General features: G+C 38.6%; 1 protein-coding gene across 1 annotated transcript; it reads left to right on the top strand.

The window, feature by feature from the left end:
- The first annotated feature begins 1,045 nt into the window (after positions 1–1,045).
- Positions 1,046–21,332, top strand: LOC139849604 (probable ubiquitin-conjugating enzyme E2 23). Its single transcript, XM_071839240.1, has 16 exons — positions 1,046–1,180; positions 6,549–6,652; positions 7,025–7,165; positions 7,340–7,425; positions 7,541–7,618; positions 8,058–8,181; positions 8,383–8,511; positions 8,627–9,923; positions 10,245–10,388; positions 10,488–10,700; positions 18,654–18,723; positions 18,789–18,928; positions 19,353–19,664; positions 20,711–20,970; positions 21,067–21,104; positions 21,205–21,332. Exons 1-16 carry the CDS (start codon positions 1,046–1,048, stop codon positions 21,216–21,218), a joined length of 3,285 nt encoding a protein of 1,094 aa, XP_071695341.1. The 3' UTR covers positions 21,219–21,332.
- The last annotated feature ends 30 nt before the right edge of the window (positions 21,333–21,362 follow it).

Genomic DNA, 21,362 nt, shown 5'->3' with positions numbered 1-21,362 from the left:
TTGTTGAACTTGTGTTGGTTGTGTTTGTGAAACTTGTGATTGTTGTTGTTGATGTTGTTGCCACAACATAAACGCTTGAATTTGCTCGGGAGACATTTGTGGCATTGTTTGTTGTGGATTGGCAAAATTTGAAAACCCGAGATTAGCCTCACCACCACCACTTGCCGAACCTTGAGCCGATCCGGGTGAATAGGGTGAGAGTGGACTCCGATTTGGATGATAATAATTTGACATTTTTTTTTTTGAATGAAATTTGTGTTTTTGAATGAGATTTGTGTTTGTGAATGTGTTTGTGTTTGGGTTTGGGTTTGTGTATATATAGAAAGTAAAAAAGAAAAAATAATAAAAAAAAATTGAAAAAAAACCTCAACGGATACATGCAACGGCTTTATCCTTTTTTTTTTTTCCGGGTCACACCCGTCGCCACCGAGACTGACATGGGTGCGACGGTCCATGGTGAAGTGGGGAGGGAGTGGGGCGACTTGCGACGCAGGTGGGGACGGAGCAGGTGACTGAGCCCACTCCCGGTGCTCTTAAGGTTTACACCATTTCATGATTAATTGTCTTTTGGCCAAAAAGACGCCAACCAACAAACACAACCTTTCAATTAGATGACTCTACTTAGCTGAAATGAGCGTTTATTTCACATTCTCCTAAAAAGTTAACTCGAAATCCATATGTCTCAAGTAAATCACTTTATCACACAAATGACACTAAAATCACCGATATAAAAAAGATGAGATTCATAAAACAAAATAAAAAAATCGTTTACAATAGAATAGAAATAGGAATAGAAATAGAAATAGAAATAGAATTCATATCAAAGTATTAATTATTCTTCAATATAGCTGGGGGGGCGTGCATATTCACGGCTAAACACACACGAGAACAAATACGGATACTCCGTCGATCCCCATAAACCACTTGTTCAGTATGTGACGCCACTGGAATAACATACATTATTTCTAGTGGATACCTAGAATCAAAATTATATAATCCTTCATACTTCGAATTCAATTCAATACACACGCATTACTACTTAAATATGGCGAGTGATAAAGAAGATTACACGACGTTCGGTACAGCAATTGAACGAGAAGAAGATGATACAAGTCGCAGCACAAAATCGATTGCAGAAGCTTCTGGTCAGTTGCGAACCTTAGGTCCTTGGAAACAAAAGGTCCGATTCGAATTTGTTATTATTTCAGTACATTCACGTTTGTATGGATTCTGTTAAATGAATAGGAATGTTTTATTCGCATTAATTTATGTAGACTCAGCTAGGGTTTAAGAAGTATATTTTGCCGAGTTATTTGCAAACTAGACTGGCCTATATTCATATGTAAAATTCATATGCTTACTTATGAAACTAAATACTGAAATAAATACTAATTGAAAATTTGAATCTATAGTGCTTCTTATCATCATAACTGCATGATCGTGCACTAAATTTTTGATAGATATCATTCAATATTGGTAGCTTAAAGTAATATTACACATGTTAGGCTTCTGGAATTGAGGTAGTCAATTATGATTATGATAGAAGTGTTGGAAGTTAAACTTGATTTTGGGCTATGTGTTTTGGATATGGGCTTGCAAGTATACAAGTATATGGATCAAGATTGTAGTCCAATATCTAGAAACTTCTTGTAATATCTAGTAGTGAAAGTGAGTAGAAACATCTTGTAAAATATCTAAGATAATATTTAGGAAATATCTAGATAATACTTAGAAAATATCTAGATATTAGTAGATGATGGAGAGTTCTAGATTACTCCATTGAGTAGTATAAATAGAGGGCTTCACCCCTCATTTGTAATCAAGCAAAGCAAATCAAGTAATAAGCAATAAAAATATAAGCTTTCAAGATCAATCAAACTTCTAAATTATCAATCCTCTCTTCCCCACAAAATATACCTAGCCTCCTATTTCCAACAAATTGGTATCAGAGCTTGGTTCGACAAGATGATGGCCAACAATGTCATCACGTTTCCTCGCCTCACAAAGGATAATTATGATCGATGGAGCATCCAAATGAAGACCTTCCTAGGTGGACAAGATTTATGGGAGATTGTGGAGGAAGGCTATGAGGAACCTGCAGAAAAAGGTCCTCTCGGCAAGGAGAAAAAATTAATGAAGACGAACGATCAAAAGGCTCTTTCCATCATCCAACAAAGTGTAGATGATGGAGCTTTTGAGAAAATTGCAAGTGCAACCACCGCCAAGAAAGCATGGGAGATCTTGGAGAATTCTTATAAGGGAGTTGATAAGGTGAAAAAGGTTCGACTACAAACACTACGAGGTGAGTTCGAATCCTTAAATAAGAAAGACTCAGAATCAATTTCTGATTATTTTACAAGAGTCTTGGCGGTTGTCAATCAATTAAAGAGGAATGGCGAAACTTTAAGTGATGTGAGGGTCATTGAAAAAATTCTTAGATCATTAGATTCAAAATTCGACTATATAGTCGTAGCCATTGAAGAATCTAAAGATCTAGAATCAATGACTATCGATGAACTCATGGGTTCACTACAAGCCCATGAAGAGAGGTTCAATAAGAAAAATAAGGAGCCTTTGGAGCAAGCTTTACAAGCAAAACTCTCTTTCAAGGAAGAGAACAGTGAAAAGACTCATCAAACGAGTCAACGAGGTCGTGGTCAAGTACGTGGCCGAGGACGAGGGCAAGGATATATCAAACGTGGAGGTTATAGTTCTTACAAAAATGAAGAAAGAAGTCAAGATTTTCACCCGACAAGAGGTCGTGGGAGAGGCTACACAAGTAGAAAGCCAAGGTATGACAATTCTCAAACCAAATGCTATAATTGTCATAAATTTGGCCACTATGCTTCGGAATGCGAGAAGTCAAACAATTACGTGCAAGAAAGAGCAAATTTTGCACAAGAAGATACTGAAGCCGTGGAAAACACTTTGTTACTAGCATGCAAAGGTGAAGATAACGGTGAATCAAATTTGTGGTATCTCGACACGGGTGCAAGCAACCATATGTGCGGTGACAAAAACATGTTTGTGGAGTTAGACGAGGTAATTAGTGGAAATATCACCTTCGGAGATTCCTCTAAAGTCCCGGTTAAAGGCAAAGGTAAGATTCTCATCCGCTTGAAAAATGGAAGGCATCAATTTATCTCTAACGTGTATTATGTGCCCAATATGAAGACGAATATACTGAGTATTGGACAACTCTTGGAGAAAGGCTATGATATTCACATGATAAATCATACCCTTTCTTTAAGAGACCAAAAAGGAGGTTTGATTGCTAAGGTGCCAATGTCAACGAATAGGATGTTCATGCTAAATATTCAACATGACATTCCAAGATGTTTAAAAGCATGTTTCAAAGATAATTCTTGGCTTTGGCACATGAGATACGGGCACTTAAATTTTGGAGGCTTAAAGTTATTATCAAGTAAGAGAATGGTGAAGGGTTTGCCTCCAATTAATCATCCGGATCAAATATGTGAGGGATGCCTTCTAGGAAAGCACTTCCGAAACAGTTTTCCAACAGAAGCTTCTAGTAGAGCGAATAAACCTCTAGAACTTATTCACACGGATGTGTGTGGACCCATAAGCCCACCGTCTTTTGGTAAAAATAGATATTTTCTTCTATTCATTGATGATTTTAGTCGAAAGACATGGGTCTATTTTCTAAAAGAGAAGTCAGAAGTCTTTGGAATGTTCAAGAAGTTTAAAGCGTTTGTGGAGAATCAAAGTGGTCTCACCATAAAGGCGATGAGATCCGATCGTGGAGGAGAGTTCACATCCAAGGAATTCAAAGAATTTTGCGACAACAATGGCTTACGACGTCCTCTAACTCTTCCGTATTCACCTCAGCAAAATGGTGTTGTGGAAAGAAAGAATAGGACCATTCTTGATATGGCTCGGAGTATGTTAAAAAGCAAAAGGATGCCGAAGGAGTTTTGGGCTGAGGCAGTGGACTGTGCGATCTATCTAGCAAATCGCTCGCCCACTAGAAGTGTCAAGAACAAAACTCCCATTGAAGCTTGGAGTGGAAGGAAGCCTGGCATCTCACACCTACGAGTGTTCGGAAGTGTGGCATATGCTCATGTTCCAGATCAGAAGAGGACGAAGCTTGATGATAAAAGCGAGAAGCTCATATTCGTGGGCTATGACTCAAGTTCGAAGGGTTACAAGCTATACAATCCCAAGAATGGTAAAGTAATCTCAAGTCGAGATGTGGTGTTCGATGAAGAAGCAACATGGGATTGGAATGTTCCCGATGAAGAGAACTACGATTTTCTCCCATATCCGTTCGAGAGTACTATAAGGAACGAAGAATATCTAGAAGTTCAAGAACCTTCTAGTACACCATCTCCGCACTCTCCACGTACTCCAACCACTACACCTAATGAAGAGACACCAACATCAGGAGGAGAATCAAGTAGACTACAACATCACACAAGGAGTATTGAGGAGTTGTACGAGGTAACCCAGCCTATGGAGGATCTATCATTGTTCTGCCTTCTAGCTGATTGTGAGCCAATAAGTTATGAAGACGCAGCTGAAAGCCAAAAGTGGAAACGTGCTATGGACGAAGAGATTCAAGCAATCGAGAAGAATAATACGTGGGATCTTGCCACATTACCAAAGGGACATAAGGCTATTGGTGTAAAATGGGTGTACAAGGCCAAGAAGAATTCCAAAGGTGAAGTTGAAAGATACAAGGCGAGGTTGGTGGCGAAGGGATATAGTCAACGAGCCGGCATAGACTATGATGAGGTATTTGCTCCTGTCGCTCGTCTAGAAACTATAAGATTAATAATCTCACTTGCGGCTCAACATAATTGGAAGATTTATCAAATGGATGTCAAATCTGCGTTCCTTAATGGCCACTTAGAAGAAGAAGTCTATATAGAACAACCTTTGGGATACATCGTGAAAGGCCAAGAGAATAAGGTGCTAAAATTGAAAAGGGCCTTATATGGGTTGAAGCAAGCGCCTCGAGCATGGAATAGCAGGATAGACAAGTATTTCCAACAGAATGGCTTCACAAAATGCCCACATGAGCATGCTCTCTACACTAAAGTAAGCAATGATGGAGATGTTATGATTGTGTGCCTATACGTGGATGACTTGATATTCACCGGTAGTAATCCCAAAATGTTCGAGGAGTTCAAGAAAGCTATGGTTCGGGAGTTCGAGATGACCGACATTGGACTTATGGCTTACTATCTTGGGATCGAGGTAAAACAAAAGAAAGAAGGAATATTCATATCCCAAGAAGGTTATGCGAATGAGGTGCTCAATAAGTTTAAGATGAATGACTGCAAGTCAATGAACACACCGGTGGATTGCAATCTCAAATTGTCAAAAGATGATGAAGGATACTTAGTGGACCCAACACAATATAAGAGTTTAGTTGGAAGTCTGAGGTACCTAACTTGCACGAGGCCAGATATTCTCTACGGAGTTGGACTAGTAAGTCGATACATGGAAGCACCTACAATAAATCACTTGAAGGCGGCCAAGAGGATACTTCGCTACATCAAAGGTACCATTGACTATGGCCTGTTTTATTCGCCTTCTGATCACTTCAAGCTAGTTGGATACAGTGATAGTGATTGGGCTGGAGACTTAGATGATCGTAAGAGTACGAGTGGTTTCGTGTTCTATATGGGAGATACAGCGTTCACATGGAGCTCGAAGAAGCAACCCATTGTGACTCTGTCAACGTGTGAAGCCGAGTTTGTAGCAGCAACATCGTGCACTTGTCATGCAATATGGCTCAGGAAGTTACTAAATGAGCTTAAGTTTTTCCAAAAGGAAGCTACGGAGATATATGTGGATAACAAGTCTGCGATTGCTCTAGCAAAGAATCCAGTCTTCCATGATCGAAGCAAGCACATCGATACGAAATACCATTTCATCAGGGAGTGTGTTACAAATAAAGAAGTGCAGATAAAGTACACGAAGTCATTTGACCAAGTTGCTGATATTTTCACAAAGCCTCTAAAACACGAGACGTTTCAGAGATTACGGAATATGCTCGGAGTGACGAAATCAAGTTTAAGGGGGGCTGTTGGAAGTTAAACTTGATTTTGGGCTATGTGTTTTGGATATGGGCTTGCAAGTATACAAGTATATGGATCAAGATTGTAGTCCAATATCTAGAAACTTCTTGTAATATCTAGTAGTGAAAGTGAGTAGAAACATCTTGTAAAATATCTAAGATAATATTTAGGAAATATCTAGATAATACTTAGAAAATATCTAGATATTAGTAGATGATGGAGAGTTCTAGATTACTCCATTGAGTAGTATAAATAGAGGGCTTCACCCCTCATTTGTAATCAAGCAAAGCAAATCAAGTAATAAGCAATAAAAATATAAGCTTTCAAGATCAATCAAACTTCTAAATTATCAATCCTCTCTTCCCCACAAAATATACCTAGCCTCCTATTTCCAACAAGAAGTACATTTAAGAAGTAGAAAACGGAGTAAACTTAGCTGTAAGTTTACTCATTTGTTGAATGTTGTTGATGCATATATGGATTTTTTCTTAAATGGCGTAGGAATTGGAAGACGATTCTTTGGGGACTTCTATGAAGTTTGACAAATTTGGAAATGTTGCAGCAGATTTAGCTAGACAGCAGTCTGATAAGGAGCAAAATGAAAGGTACAATGAGGCATCCATCACTAACATATGCTTGGTTTTTATTAGTAGGTCATTAAATGATTGTTGAGTTTGACTATTTGTCAACATCAACTAGTCAGAAGTTCTAATATGAATTAATGATCAACTTCTTGCTGAACAAATATTGTCGATATGTTTGATACTTAATTTGAAATAAAATTAGCTTACATTATTTCTCATTGTGTGTTCAACACGTGTCTTTAAGTTTTGATCAAAATGAAAATTAGTAAGTAAAAAAGCATTAAAAATTTTGGTTGTTTGTATGTGTTTGTGTAATATGAGCAATGAAATAACAATTTCCTTTTGTTGGTGTGCTTGTAAATATGCTTGTATTGAATGGATGTAAAGATGTAGATATGATACACACATACCTTTAGTTAGAGACGTATGTTGTGTCTGCTTTGGGGATATGGGAATTGGTTGGGAAAAAAAAATTAATGAACTATGTTTGCTTGGTGGGAATGGGCTTCAAATTTCAGTATCAAACCCAAAAAGGTGGGGATTTCTAGACCCATTAATAGTGGTGAGCTTTCCATTCCCATTCGTGTTCCCAGTCATTCATTCACTCTATCATACCCATACCATAGTAAACACGTATGCATATATAACGTCTCTAATTATATACGTGTATCCTTCCTTTTTGATATTCAATATCTTAATATATTGCAGACTGTCAGCTATACCTGGACCTGCTCCTGAGGAACAAGATGTTCCAGACACTGATCCTATTGGTTTACCTCGGAATAAGGAGTCGGGTATGTAATTAATCAGAAGTTAGCTAACTAAAGTACACTCTTTCATTATATATATGCATGGAATGCTGTAAATTTGTCTCTTTAATTTTATTACTTGTTGGCTTAATTTCATCAGCAAGAAACGTTGCACCTGGTTTTGGAATTGGTGCCCTTGAAGAACTTGATGCAGAAGATGAGGATGAATATGCGTCAGGTAGGTTCGTTTTTTGAGTTACTTTTTTTATTTCAAGTGTGATAAATGTATGCTGTTTTGGTTGGTGAATGCAAATGTATTTTTTTGCATGTGTTTCGTTGTCAAATACAAAATACAATAATCAATATTTCTTTGGTTCATAATAGGGGAGAACATGATTAAACTTCAAAAGTGTTTAACTTTTGGTCTTATTTTTAAGTCTTCTTTTTTCCAGTTTTGATGTTGTGATAACTTAAAAATAATTAATTAGATCATTGTATGACACAGGTTCCAAGTACAAATATAGCTCTAGACTAAGTGCTCATTTCTTGTGTATCACTTGTTTTTTTTCTAGGAGATGTTCCAAGTACAAAAGTGTGTTTATTTTGGTCTTATTTACGTCTTCTTTATTTTTTATTTTTTTGCTTCTTCTTCAATCTTCTTTTCTTTTTGGTAATAGGATATGATCATGAACCTTTGGTTGAAGAAATTGAGGAACTGGACAAAAAGAAGTCCAGTGTAAAGCAAAATGATAATCTGCCTGGTTTTAAAGCTGCAACCAATTCCGACAACCAGCTAGAAAGGTGACATTTGTTTGTCATCTTAGCAACCTAAAATGTTGTATTGATTGGCCTTTTAAATTTCCAAAAACTATTTTTCTTACCTAGTTATTGTCCAATAGCCAATACATTGTAACATTTAATGATAAATTAGAGCAATAGGAAATCATAAAGAACAAGTGTGGATTTGTTCATTGTTACCAAGGTTGCAAAAATTGCTACTAGGGGAGTACTCGGTCGGGACTTTTCAGGGAGTACTTTACTTGGCAGCTTGGGGATAAATCCTGAGTTTTGGCTAAGCTTGACTTTGATTTTGACTGATTTTCCTAGTACTCCCCGAGCTGCAATAACCGAGTACTCGTCGAGTAATTACGAGTTTTGCAACACTGGTTATTACTTTATTAGGATCAATTACATTCTTATATCTGTTAACTAACTGCTATATTTACGTGATACATACTGCTCTCAGATTAAATCCTCCGGCTGCTACCCTTGAAGTCAACCAAAAAATAACTGAAAATCCAACAGATGTTCCCCCAGATGAAAATGGAAGGCGTCTTGATGAAGATAATGAAGTGACTGATTTCTATCATGAGGATGTTGCTGGAAATTGTGCTGAACCTGAACGTTATGATTTTCATCATGGAGATTGCGTTGCTGCTGCTTGTAATGCGAAAGGGCAAGTTGGTATGGTTGTGGATGTTAATATATCCGTGGGTTTATTACCTCAAGATGGATGTTTAATAGAAAACGTATCGTCAAAAGATTTGAAGCGTGTGAGGGATTTCAATGTGGGTGATTATGTAATACTGGGCTCATGGGTTGGTATAGTAGGCCATGTACTTCAGACTTTGACAGTCTTGTTTGATGATGGTCATGTTTCTGATATTGACACATATGGGCTTAAACCAATTGGAATGATTGATCCGACAGATACATCTTATCCTTATTATCCCGGCCAAAGGGTCATCGAAACCTCAACCTCTTTTAAAGGAACCATAAGAAAAGTTTCAGTGACATTAACGCAGGTTCGGTGGCTAGGAACTAGAGGTCAGGATCTGGTAAAGCCATCTGACCTTCAGGAACCTAAAAACTTGAAGCTTTTACCATGTTTCCCGCATACCAACTGGGTTGTTGGCGATTGGTGTCTCTATCCATTTGATAAAACATCATCTACTAAGAGTTCGTTGGAGAATGATTCAGACGTGTTGCCTGAGGATTTGACAAAGAACTGCGACCCTTCAACTACTAGCTCATTGCCTGGTTCAAAAGGTCCACAACATTTTGATAAAGCCCTCTTAATTGTTAATAAGGAAACAAGAGTTGATGTAGTCTGGCAGGATGGACAAACAGAACGTGGATTACATTCAACATCTTTGATACACCGTAAAATCCTTGGTGATCACGAGTTTTTGCCCGGCCAATACGTGGAATTCAAACCAACCGATGATGATGATGATGATAACACTAAAATCTATCGTGCGGGAGTTGTGAAAAGTGTTAATGCGAAAGAACAAATTGCTTGCGTGAGGTTATTAAAAGACCCTCAATGGTTAAAGAAGTCTGATAAAGATGAAGACGAAGAGGAATATGTGAGTGTCTATGAGCTTCAACTGCATAAATCTTTGGATTATGATTACGGGGATCCTGTTTTTAGGTTGTATAATGCTACTCTTGGTGAGAATGACCTCTCTTTTGTTGGTATTATTACGGGGCTTGGAATTTGTGATGTGGAAGTTACGTGGGCTAATGGCGTGGTATCAACGGTATGTTATCTCATATGTCTTTCACTTTAGTCCTTCTGAATTTATTTATTCTGACACCACAATGGGCGGGTTCGGGCAAGTTTAATATTGGGATTTGGTGAGTGTTAGAGTACTTTATGGAAGACATGCATATTACAGCAAGACAATAAGATAGATGTCATATTGCAATTTAGAGTATATGATTAAGGGTAAAACATGACATTATGAGTCTATTTGTTACAGTATGTTAAGTGAATTAGGATGTGATAACTGATAGCAAAGATATGATGATCGAGTAAATTATAGATAACAAAGTTCATTTGCTCTTTTGTGCCGGATCAGGTTGATCCGCTACAAATATATGTTGTTGGTTTTGACGAAGATGAAGATGACGATGACGACGAAGATGAAGATGACGATGACGATGACGACGATGATTCAGCTAGTTGGGAAACTGATGAGGTTAATCAAATGACGACATCAGAGGTCTGTTTCCATTCAAATGTCCTAAATAACTGATTTTTTACATCTTATTTACCAAGTTATTGAACACCCCCAATTGCAATACATTCTCTTTCTCTTCAGGATATTGGGACTGTACCCCCAACAAGATTGGCCGGTGGAATTTTATCTAGGTGTCAAAGAAATCCGACTCTTGCTAAAGAAGATGAAAATTTCATCATTGATTCTGATCAAGTAGGTGCCTTGCCAAGATCTGAAGTTGACAATTTCAGATTTAAAAGATTTGATTTTGTTGAAGCTCCTCTTGATCATCATTATCTTGGTGCTAATCCCCAGGTACGTTGCAATATTTTAACACACTTATTTTGCTTGGAAATTGGGTTCAATGTTTTCTAATCCGTCTTTCAGTGGAGGTAGAATAATGGGCGGGTTGATACATTAGTAACATCCACAATCCAAATTTTTTTTATTTTTATTTTTTCCATTGCTAAACAAAGTTAATGACATCCACCATCAGGTTTAATAAATATTTCGTTGATTTATAATTTTGTTTTTACTTAATGGAACAAACAATTGTCTCAACATATTCTTTTTGCTCATTTGCTCGATGCCCCCAGCTTTATGTTCATATCGAAATTTCATGAAATCTACTAAATTGTTCCTATTTGGTTATCCATTGTAGTACTTCTACTACTACTACTACAACAACAACAATCATTCCCATGAGTAGAATGAATGAATTTACTTAATGTTTATCATTATCCTCTTGAAACATTCGTAGACAAAAATTTTAAAACTTTAGGTTATTAAAATCACATTCAGTTTTGGTCTAAATCGTGGCCAAACAGAATTTAACGAAAAAAGATAGACAAGAAATAGCCTACGGCTTCTTTTCTTTTATTCCACCAAAGTATAATAATATCAATCAAAAAACTGAGTTACAATAAGGTCTAAGGTCCTTTATACAGGACTAGGAAACAACTAGATAACGAAACAAAATAACTAATTATATTTGTAGTCAAAATCAAGGAGACTAATTTACCTAATTATAATTTTGTAGTCAAAGTCAATGAGACTAATTTGCTAATTATAATTAAAATCAAAGTCTTTTGACTTTCTCTCCAAGTCACGACCCAAAACATTTATACATACAACTGCAGAACACACAAACACAGTTCTACGGTTGAAAATAATTTACAATATCCTCCACGGTTGAGTCTTCATCCCTACAAACCCTATCTAGTTTTATCAAAGTTGATCCGACGGAGAGCTTCGTGTGCCCGTCACAGGAAGGGCCTATTTCTTTCATCATCCTCTCGGCAACATTCCCAGACGGCATGTGACGGTGCACACGTTTCAACACCTCAAAAGTGGTCAATTTTTTTTACGGCTTCAACAAATGCCTCAAACGGTTGATGTACGACGGGAGACTTTAACAACCGTGCAAAAAGAACGGGTATACCAAACTAGAGACGAGTGAGATTGCCCAAAGTAGTCGAAACCAACTCCGACAACTTTTTGTTGTCGGAAGCAAGATGGTTAACGACCTCTCGCTCCCGGACCAAAGCTTCCTTGGAGGTTTCCAATGCCCCCTTTGCCAGAGCCAGCTCCCTCTCCAGCCGAGCATTTTCAGATGACAACTCGGCGATACGCCGGTTGTCATTGCCAAGCAATACACAATGCTCATGAATACGCCGAGCGTTAGCCTCCTTACGGTCTAGTTCGTCCACTGCCAAATGCTGAGCAAACACAGCAAATTGGGCACGCACACGACGAGCTTGTACCGGCGAAAGAGCAGCAATGCCGCCTTCAGAGAAGGAAAAGACATCACATCCAGGTACTCTTTGAATACCGGATAGTCAGAAACGGCGCAATGGAGAAGTTCATGCAATGGTTTCACGTTCAATTGTGGAAACAAATATATATCCTCTCCTGTTGTTGGTGCTGCGAATTGAGGGCGAGGACCCCCCGACCGCTCTACAGCAGGTTTTTTACCGGGACGATGCTCCCTAACCGACTCACTATCAATAACTGGGACCGCCTCATCTTCTCGGATAATCGCTTCTGCCGGCAACTGTGTCGCAGGAGTAATCGCACGGGCCTCATCGGCAGCAACACTTGCACGTCCTACAAGAAAACCAATAATCAATACGCAAAATAAAAACGTACATGAATCAAAGCAAATATATCAAATGGTATACCTTCGTCAGCGGCTGAAGACTCAATTCGGCGCCTCGTCCGACGAACTAAACCATCATTTGATGACTCCGAATCCTCGGGAGAAGGAAGCAACCGACGGCTAAGAGATGTCGGAACTACTCACTCTACAACTTTATTCGTGAACACCATCCCGTCCAAACTCGCTGACAAGAGGACCTGCGACACAGAATTAGACAATTCTGTAAAACAAAAAGTGTCATTTTCAAATCGTAATAAGTACAACAAAGCCACGCAAAAAATATATACACATTATCTCTCACGCCTCGACGAGCAACGGGTATCTAGTCAGCTCGATTCCAATTATTACTAACATTTGCCATCACAAGCACGTGTTCATTGTATGTCCTCTGAGGAATCTTCAACCCCCTCCCCTCAGCTGATCAACAATCTCACTGGCCAACGACAGTTCTGAAAATATATGCTTGATCGTCCCTCATTGGAAAATCGGAACGGTTGGCAAAAATAAACGTTTGCACCCAATCATCTGCAATCACAGATGGCTGGCCAAGGAACTCGACTTCATCTGTCAACGTATACTACCCAGTGCGATACGACATTAATTGAACGATACTTCTAAATATCTTCAGATATAATGCCATCCCCAAACTGTTTAAATACATCTAAAATAGAACGATGGATCGAATCGCGTTTGGATGCAAACGACCAACGCTGAGACCGTAGAAGTTAAGAACCTTCAAAAAGAACTTAGTAAAAGGATACCGAAGATTCGAAACCTCAAAATGTCTCAAATAAATCGCGCATTGATTATTAGAAGGACCACAAGTGCGTTGGTGAGGCCTAGGTATAACAAGATGCAGCTCCCGTAGCTGAGGACAAAGGTAATAAACCAATCAATATACACACCATCTACAGTACTAGAAGCATATAACACACCATCAAACTCGGAGAACGATTGAACAAACCAGTTCCTCCCGATACAGTCAGGTTTTCCCTCGGCTAAACCTTTGACTAAACCTACAAAGGTCGCCCGGTACCATAAAAACCACGAGCGTATCATAACGGATTTTTTGTTTATTTCACGCAAACAAGCAAAAACAAAAAGTTAAAGGGAATTCACATATAACTCCCCAGTTATAGTTGCAAGAGATTCCTTCAAGACAGAATACGCAAGTATGAAGACGGAAAAATAAAAACGCATATGTCAACAATATACTGTATAAACATTTATATCAAGACGGAAGACAAATACAGTTTATTTCATTGCTAAGCATGAAAGTTACACGTACAAAAGTTGAAACCCTAACAACCTATGGCTTTCAGTACAAAGATATCAAGTCCTATACAAATAAAAGGAAGCTCTCGCATATGGTCTGTCCAAGATCTCCCTGAAAAAGAAGAAACGTGGGCACAGATGTTGAAAGAAATCAAAAGCTCCCTAACGAGCAATCACCAACATGGCCCGGCTGGTATAGGGAAGATCACAGGACAGGCGAATGTCCGACGGTCCCATAAGTCGACATTCTAGTCTTGAAATCGACCGGAAGCACAAGAAACAACTTTCGTTCGCAAGGGATGCGCATAGCACATCGTTACCCAAGCGCGAACGAATCGTATTCCTCGAGCCCGGAAGATTGAACAACCCATAGACCAGTCGGATGACGTAAGACGCATCGAACGACCATCGGCGTCCGGTTGCTGCCAATCTATCCGCAGTTAAAAGCGGAATACGTTCGGAAAAATCCAAGGATTCGAAACAAATCTCTAGACCCAAATCGAAGCCTGAAACAAAACAAAACAACAATAAGAAGATAGAACAAGAAGAGAAAATAGAAGAAGAGAAGCACAAATGCTCACCAATGTCGTGCGTAAAATGGCTCAATAAGTAACGGCAACGCCGTCCTTCGGGCATCAACAACAACAACAACAACATCAAAGATTAACTAAGCAAATAGGTTATTCATAACATTGAAAGGTAACTTTCGAAGACAGAGGATTTATAAAAGTAGTATTGAAGAACAAAAGTGTATAGTAGTTGGAAGCAAAAGTGAAAAACTGAGGAGGAAAGCAAGGCTATTTATAGCCAACAATAAATAAGGAGTAATGACGAAAAAGGGAAAAATCGCTCCTGGGAAAATGTTCCAAGACATCGATAAAAGGAAAAAAAAGCATAAAAAGCAAGCGCGTTTGCAGAAACTGTCTTTTCACGCTGATGAGCATTAAATGCACATCCAATCAGGAAGCATGGCCTTGTCTCGGAAGTTTGTCAACGGTAACCGTTTCGGCTACCCTCATCAAACTGGGGGGACTTAATGATACGCATAATGATCCGTCTCAAAATAGGCAGGCATCTCGGCGAAAACCATACCGGGCACTACGCGTCCCGGGTTGCCAACTTCTCTTCTCGTCATCCGTCTGGCATCTTCTCGGATATCCTACCATCTTGGACAGATGGCAAGACCAAGAACCTGGATGACATATACGTAACCGGCACCATGCAACCGGTCAAGATAATCATAACTAGGCACCATAAAGCCAATCATCATAACCATGACCGTCATTAAACACTTAGAACAAATGCTTGGCAAGACCTACTCGGCTAGACTGAGAGCACCGTGATGCCTTAACCGGAATCAACCCGCCGACACTACCGTATCGGCCTTCTAAACCAACATGAAGACACTCTCGGGACAAGCACGATGCCCCGGGAAAGAATGCATTACCCCGGAGCAGGTACCTTGTCCCGAAATGACCACTTGATCACGGAACAAGCACGCGAGCAAGTCGCGTGCCACGTCAGCCCCCAAATCTAGGGAAGTTCGTTTGGATCTGTTATTCCTCATGAAAGGGACATGTGCCACGTCACCTCTCGGGATTGACAAAGTTCGTTACAACCATGAAAGGGACATATGCCACGTCACCATTCCCCCCATAACATCTATAAATACACAAGTGAAATCATTCATTTAGACAACACTGGATGCATGAACGTTACTCTGCCAAAATCAATTGTGACAACATCACTCCAGTCGTTAACCTAATTCCGATCGGTGCTCCGATCACCATCCGAGTTAATCCACACTAAGATATTAACTTATTCGATTCCGATCGAATAAGGTTAATCCACTTGATTGTTTTACGCCCTTGGAATCCAGATTCCAAATCGGGGTTTGCACAATTATTGGAGTTAAAACAATCAACCTACTCTTTTTCCCAAATTAAGCACTCAAACCCGAAATCTAATCACACTTAACGATTTTGGTTTGATCAATATGCGAATGATCGAAGATGATATCGAAAGAATGGAAAAACCTTGTCTTTTTTCTTTTTATCAGAAAGATGAAGTTATGAAAGCAGCAAATTCATAACAATCTCAAAGATTGTTTATAAAGGAAGATATTTCAAATGGACCCCACCAACAAAACTCAAAAAGTGCCTCGAAGTACGAAAAATATTTTACTTTGATTAAGACAGAATCCAAGACGCATTTAGTGCACGTCAAATCAGCTGTTGGTGGTATATTCTCTTAAATTTTGGCAACACAGCTGTCCCAACTGGCCTCACCAAAATGGGGGGACTTGATGATACACATATTGATCCGTATAAAAAATGTCATATTTCCATAACTTGACGAAGTTCCGTTTGAAAATTAACCGACATAGCGGTCCAAGAAGAAATACCTAAACAAACCGGCCAGAAGATCATTCGAGTACATATGCGGGAAGAAATGTCCCGGATAAGAGACATCCGTGACTTCACATAAGCCCATCCTACCCGGAGAAGTGAGTCGGACACCTGCACCACTCACCCGGGTACAAAGTACCAAGAGTTTACGAACCATATTTTCACATCAAGGTTTACTTGGCTAAACACACTGGTCACCCGACAATCTCTACAAGAATATTAAGAATGAAAATATGAACCGACTGCAATCTTACCCGGTCAGGAGAATACTGTGAAGAAGCACTTGCAATAGACATCAGATAAAATCCTTTACCTAAAGTGAGACATTCATCCGTCACATTGTAGACGAATCCAACACACCATTTCGGAATAACCAAACCATTCCGGAATATCCATACCATTCCAGGGTAATCACATGGTGCAGAACAGGGCACTTGGTCCCGGAACAAACACTTGGTCTCGGAAAAAGCACACGGTATCGAAACAGACATACAAATGGGTCATGTGCTACATCAACCCACAAATCTAAGAAAGTTTGTTAGGATCTGTTTGTTATGCTAATAAAAAGGACAGGTGCCACGTGAGCCCACATATCTTGTAAAGTTTGTTATGATATGAAAGTGACATATGCCACATCATCATTTCCTCAAAACACCTATAAATTCACTCAATGAGTCATTCATTACACGATTCACCCTTATCGGAGTAAACCACCTCTTCAACTTCATCAGCGGGCTGCTCATGCTCAACATCGGTATCATATATTGGTGTTTCAAACTCGTCACAGTAGTTAACAGCTTTGCTCTTTTGACAGTTTAAGCATTATTTGACTTGAACTCGCGACCTTTTCCCTTTTCAAGTGCACTTGGTCTTGTTTTAGCAACAGGTTGTGTGAAACTTCGATTAAATGGAACCTTCACCTTGTTTTTCCCTAGTTGTTTCTCCACTTTGAGAGCTAGGCGACAAACATCCGCATAACTCAAATAAGACTGCAAGGATACTACATTCGAAATCTCAGAATTCAAACCTCCCAAGAACCTTGCTATGGTCTGTTCTTCCTCTTCTTGAACATCACAACGCATACGAGAGCGATCAAACTCTTGTATGAATTCTTCCACACTCTTGGTTCTCTGCCGCAAGTTATGATATTCGAGAAACGCCTCTTGCTATAATTTTCAGGAGAGAATTTAGCGCGCAAGAGTTTCTTCATCTTATCCCATGTTTCTACCTTTGATTTTCGGGCATACGCCCTATTTTTTCGAACATTATCCCACCACAAGGAAGCATGTTTGCGTAATTTGATCGCCGCAAGCTTTACCTTAAGGTGTTCGGGGATATCCTTAATATCAAACACCCGTTCAACGGTGCTTAACCAATCCAGAAAATCGTCGGTGTGCATCGTTCCCGTGAATTCCGGGATATCCACCTTCATTCCAAGATTGCGCAAAGGATCATCATGTCCTCTACGATAACCCCTCGGGTTAGCGAACGAGTTTCTGTCATCCCAACGACCATGGGAAGAGTCGGAACCCATGGTCGATTGATTCATCTCCAATTCAGCGATTCGTCTTTGCAGTCGTTCAATTTCAACATAAGGATCAGGGTCATTGATTCTTACAGATCTGTAAGGACCACGACGAGGTTGTTGTTCAGCCATCTTGGACTCCTGATACCACTTAATGAAGTGGATCGTGCTCAAACCAGACTATGAACGCAATAGGAGCTGCTAACACAAGGCTTAAAGCCGTTTTATTAATTCACGTAAAATATCAAAAAAACAATTATGTTGGAAAAAGAAAACACGCCATCTATTTATACTAAGCTATTGGACTTAGAGTCCTTATTGGATTAAAATAGCTAAACAAATAAGGATAAAGATAAAACTAATTAAATAAAGAGAATTAGGATCTTGGAGGAATTCTAATTCGCTGCTGCAGCTGATTATGTCATGTGCTTCACGTCCAAGTTTCCACCAGCCCAAAGTAATCTTTAAGTCCAATATTCTTCCTGGATCTCCTTTGATACACGTGGCCCAATTTCTACCTCCTGCAGGCCCAATAACAACCTTACCTGCATCAGTCTTCTTCTAGAGTAATTGTTGTTTTTTTTTCCCCTTCATTTCAGACGATACATATACATATATTTTTTAAACCAAGCAAATTTAAACATAATGGAAACCCTCCATTCCACTCCTTTGTTTTGCCAATACTCTTTCCTTTGCCAGTACCTAAAATGACCAAACATCCCTAAATTGAACAAAAGCTGTATGCATGAAAATGTAATTTAGGTGACATCCTACCCATTTGACTTTGAACTGATCCTCTTTACTAGTTTTGACTTTTAGAGATAAGATATAAACCAGATAGAGTCATTCAGTAGTATGATTACTCCTTGTTTTCTGTCATAACTCATCGGGTGTATTTTCAGAAGGCCACTAACAAGATATGGCTTAAGAAAGTCTTAGAAGATTGGAAATCGCTCGAATGTAATTTGCCAGGTATGCAATGAGTTTAATTTTTAATTTACATTTTCAGCTAGTAAACGTTTTGTGGTTGTACGCAGATGGAATTTACGTTAGAGCTTATGAAGATAGGATGGATTTGTTAAGGGCGGCAATTGTTGGGGCGTGTGGGACGCCATACCAAGATGGCCTTTTCATCTTTGACTGTCATCTTCCGCCTGCATACCCTGATGTTCCACCAGTAAGTAACGTGACCACTCCCTCTCCTTCTTTTAGTTTTATCTTCTAGTTTGCAAACTAACCAATTTTTATTTGAAAATGCGAAAAGTATTTGTAGCTATACCTAGCAAACGGGTCAGGTTGGGCCGGTTTGGGTAACGGGTCAAAACGGGTTTTGGTTGAAATGGGTCAAAACAAGTAAAAATTTTAAACGGGTCCAAACGGGGTCAGGTTTGGGTAACAGGTCGAAACGGGTAATGGGTCAAATGGATCAAATAGGTCCAAACAGTTTACATACTTTTACATTTGATTTTTTAACAATTATTATATTGTTTTAGTTATTATTATTTATTTATTATATTATTACTATTTTATTAGATATATAAGAAAATATAAATATACATAAATCCAAACAGCTTGTAATTATATTTGTGAAACGGATGCAGTCAGTGCATTATCGTTCTGGAGGGTTGCAATTAAATCCAAATTTATACGCGGAAGGAAATGTTTGCCTAAGCCTCTTGAATACTTGGACAGGAAGTGGTAGTGAAGTCTGGGTTCCTACCTCATCAACTGTGCTTCAAGTGTTGGTTTCATTGCAGGGTCTCGTACTCAATTCAAAACCGTATTTTAATGAAGCTGGGTATGACACACTCATTGGTACAGCTGAAGGAGAGAAGAATTCACTCTCATACAATGAGAACGCGTTCTTGGTTAGTTGCAGAACAATGGTTTATTCCATGAGAAACCCCCCTAAGGTAACAACGCATCTATTACCTCATATATTTTATCAATCATATTTAATATTTTTTGTTCTAGTATCAATGTTAAGTGATATCTTCAATAATGTGATTTCTTTATATTAAAGTTGAATTTACTCATCCAACAAAAATGTACCCCTATATATGCCTAACATAACAAACAATATATACCTAACATAACAAACAATACAAGAGCCTTAAAATTTTTAATTAAATAACATATTTAAGTATAAATGCTTACTTTCATCTTTAAGCTGATTAGTTGCAATTTGCACATGTTGGGTGATCATGTCTACCAATGCCTCTGCAAACACGTGTAGTTAACTAGAATATCCTCCAGTGCCCTCGCAACCCCTAGAAGTAATTATATGACGATAGCCACAAAAAGTTTTACCTTTTCGTCTGGACTTGATGTAGGATATAACATTTGGCCATACGGTAGGAGCTTTTTACATAAGGAAAAGAGATGGCTGGCTCTCTTTTTAAGTATTTCAAGAAAAAAACTTTATCTTTTGTTTTTAAGCTTTTTGATAGATAGCTAGAATATGAAAGAGTGTCTTCGAAACGGATAAGCCACAAAAGGTGTGTCTAATCAAACGAATCTTTGGGCTTGACCTGTGGTTTCACTGGAATTTGAGGAGTCCTTGTTTGCAATAACGTGATCTTGTTTTCTACGAACACACAACAGGTGGAGTAACATCCTCAACAATTAAGTTATAACTGACAAGAACTATTATAGTTCTGATTTAAGCTGATGCTCACTAACAATCTTAGATCTGTATGCATATGTAATTACTTTATCTAGGCAGCAAACACTAGACCGCCAGTTCAACCAAACTTTAAAGTTGCATAAACTTGAGAATCTCTATCTAGCGGAAACCTCGACTTGATCTTGGCATTTGTTATTATCAAACACTATATGATTTTCGCTGCTTGAACATATATTTAAGCTGATTTTCGTTGCTTGAACATATCTTGCTTCTTATATTAAACATTCATATGTATGTATATAAACTTTTAATATTACAAACTTAATTTTGTAGGACTTCGAACATCTTGTGAAAGAACATTTCACAGAACATGGTTATCACATAATCAAAAGTTGTCATGCATACGGCGAGGGATACCAGATTGGATCACTTTCACAAGACGGCTCCGTATGTGAAACAAGCGTTAAAGATGCAAATTCCGCAGGGTTTAAAGTTACTTTAGCCAAGACTATCCAAATACTTTTAGCAGCCCTCAAAGACCAAGTTGGAGCTGATACTTATGAAAGCTGGAATCTCGACTCTATTCTCTCCAAGTAAGGAGTTTACCATGTTGACCTTTTCATTCTTCCCCATGTTGATCTTTGAAATTCAGTTTTTTAACATTAAGCTCTTTCTTTGTGTTACTACAGTTTATTGAGGTTATTTTGGGTCATCTTTGGACATCTGAGTAAGTTGCTAACTAATCCTACATTTCTTCATTTCGTTGCTTAATGTTTCTTTTGCTAAACCTATGTCATCAGTCATTTTAAACCACAGTATTTTTGCAGTCATTCTCGGATAAGAGCACGGATTGAGTTATTACTTAAAGCCAGCAAAAACTGACTTAAATAGAAAGCAAAAGCTGTCATTTTTCTGTAATGATTTTCCTTTACATGAATTACAATTTTGTATGGCCTTTAAACCTTTGGTAAGCGAGAATATGTAC

Source organism: Rutidosis leptorrhynchoides, chromosome 5, assembly GCF_046630445.1.
Source record: "Rutidosis leptorrhynchoides isolate AG116_Rl617_1_P2 chromosome 5, CSIRO_AGI_Rlap_v1, whole genome shotgun sequence".
Taxonomy (NCBI): Eukaryota; Viridiplantae; Streptophyta; class Magnoliopsida; order Asterales; family Asteraceae; genus Rutidosis; species Rutidosis leptorrhynchoides.
Note: the sequence above shows the minus strand (reverse complement) of the source record. Positions and strands in the feature narration are given on the sequence as shown.

Bases quoted from the DNA above. Each gene is read 5' to 3' on its own strand.
- LOC139849604 (XM_071839240.1), top strand. From the start codon at position 1,046: ATGGCGAGTGATAAAGAAGATTACACGACGTTCGGTACAGCAATTGAA. The intron at 7,619-8,057 runs GTAGGTTCGTTT...TTTTGGTAATAG, and splicing joins TGAGGATGAATATGCGTCAG to GATATGATCATGAACCTTTG. The intron at 10,389-10,487 runs GTCTGTTTCCAT...CTTTCTCTTCAG, and splicing joins ATCAAATGACGACATCAGAG to GATATTGGGACTGTACCCCC.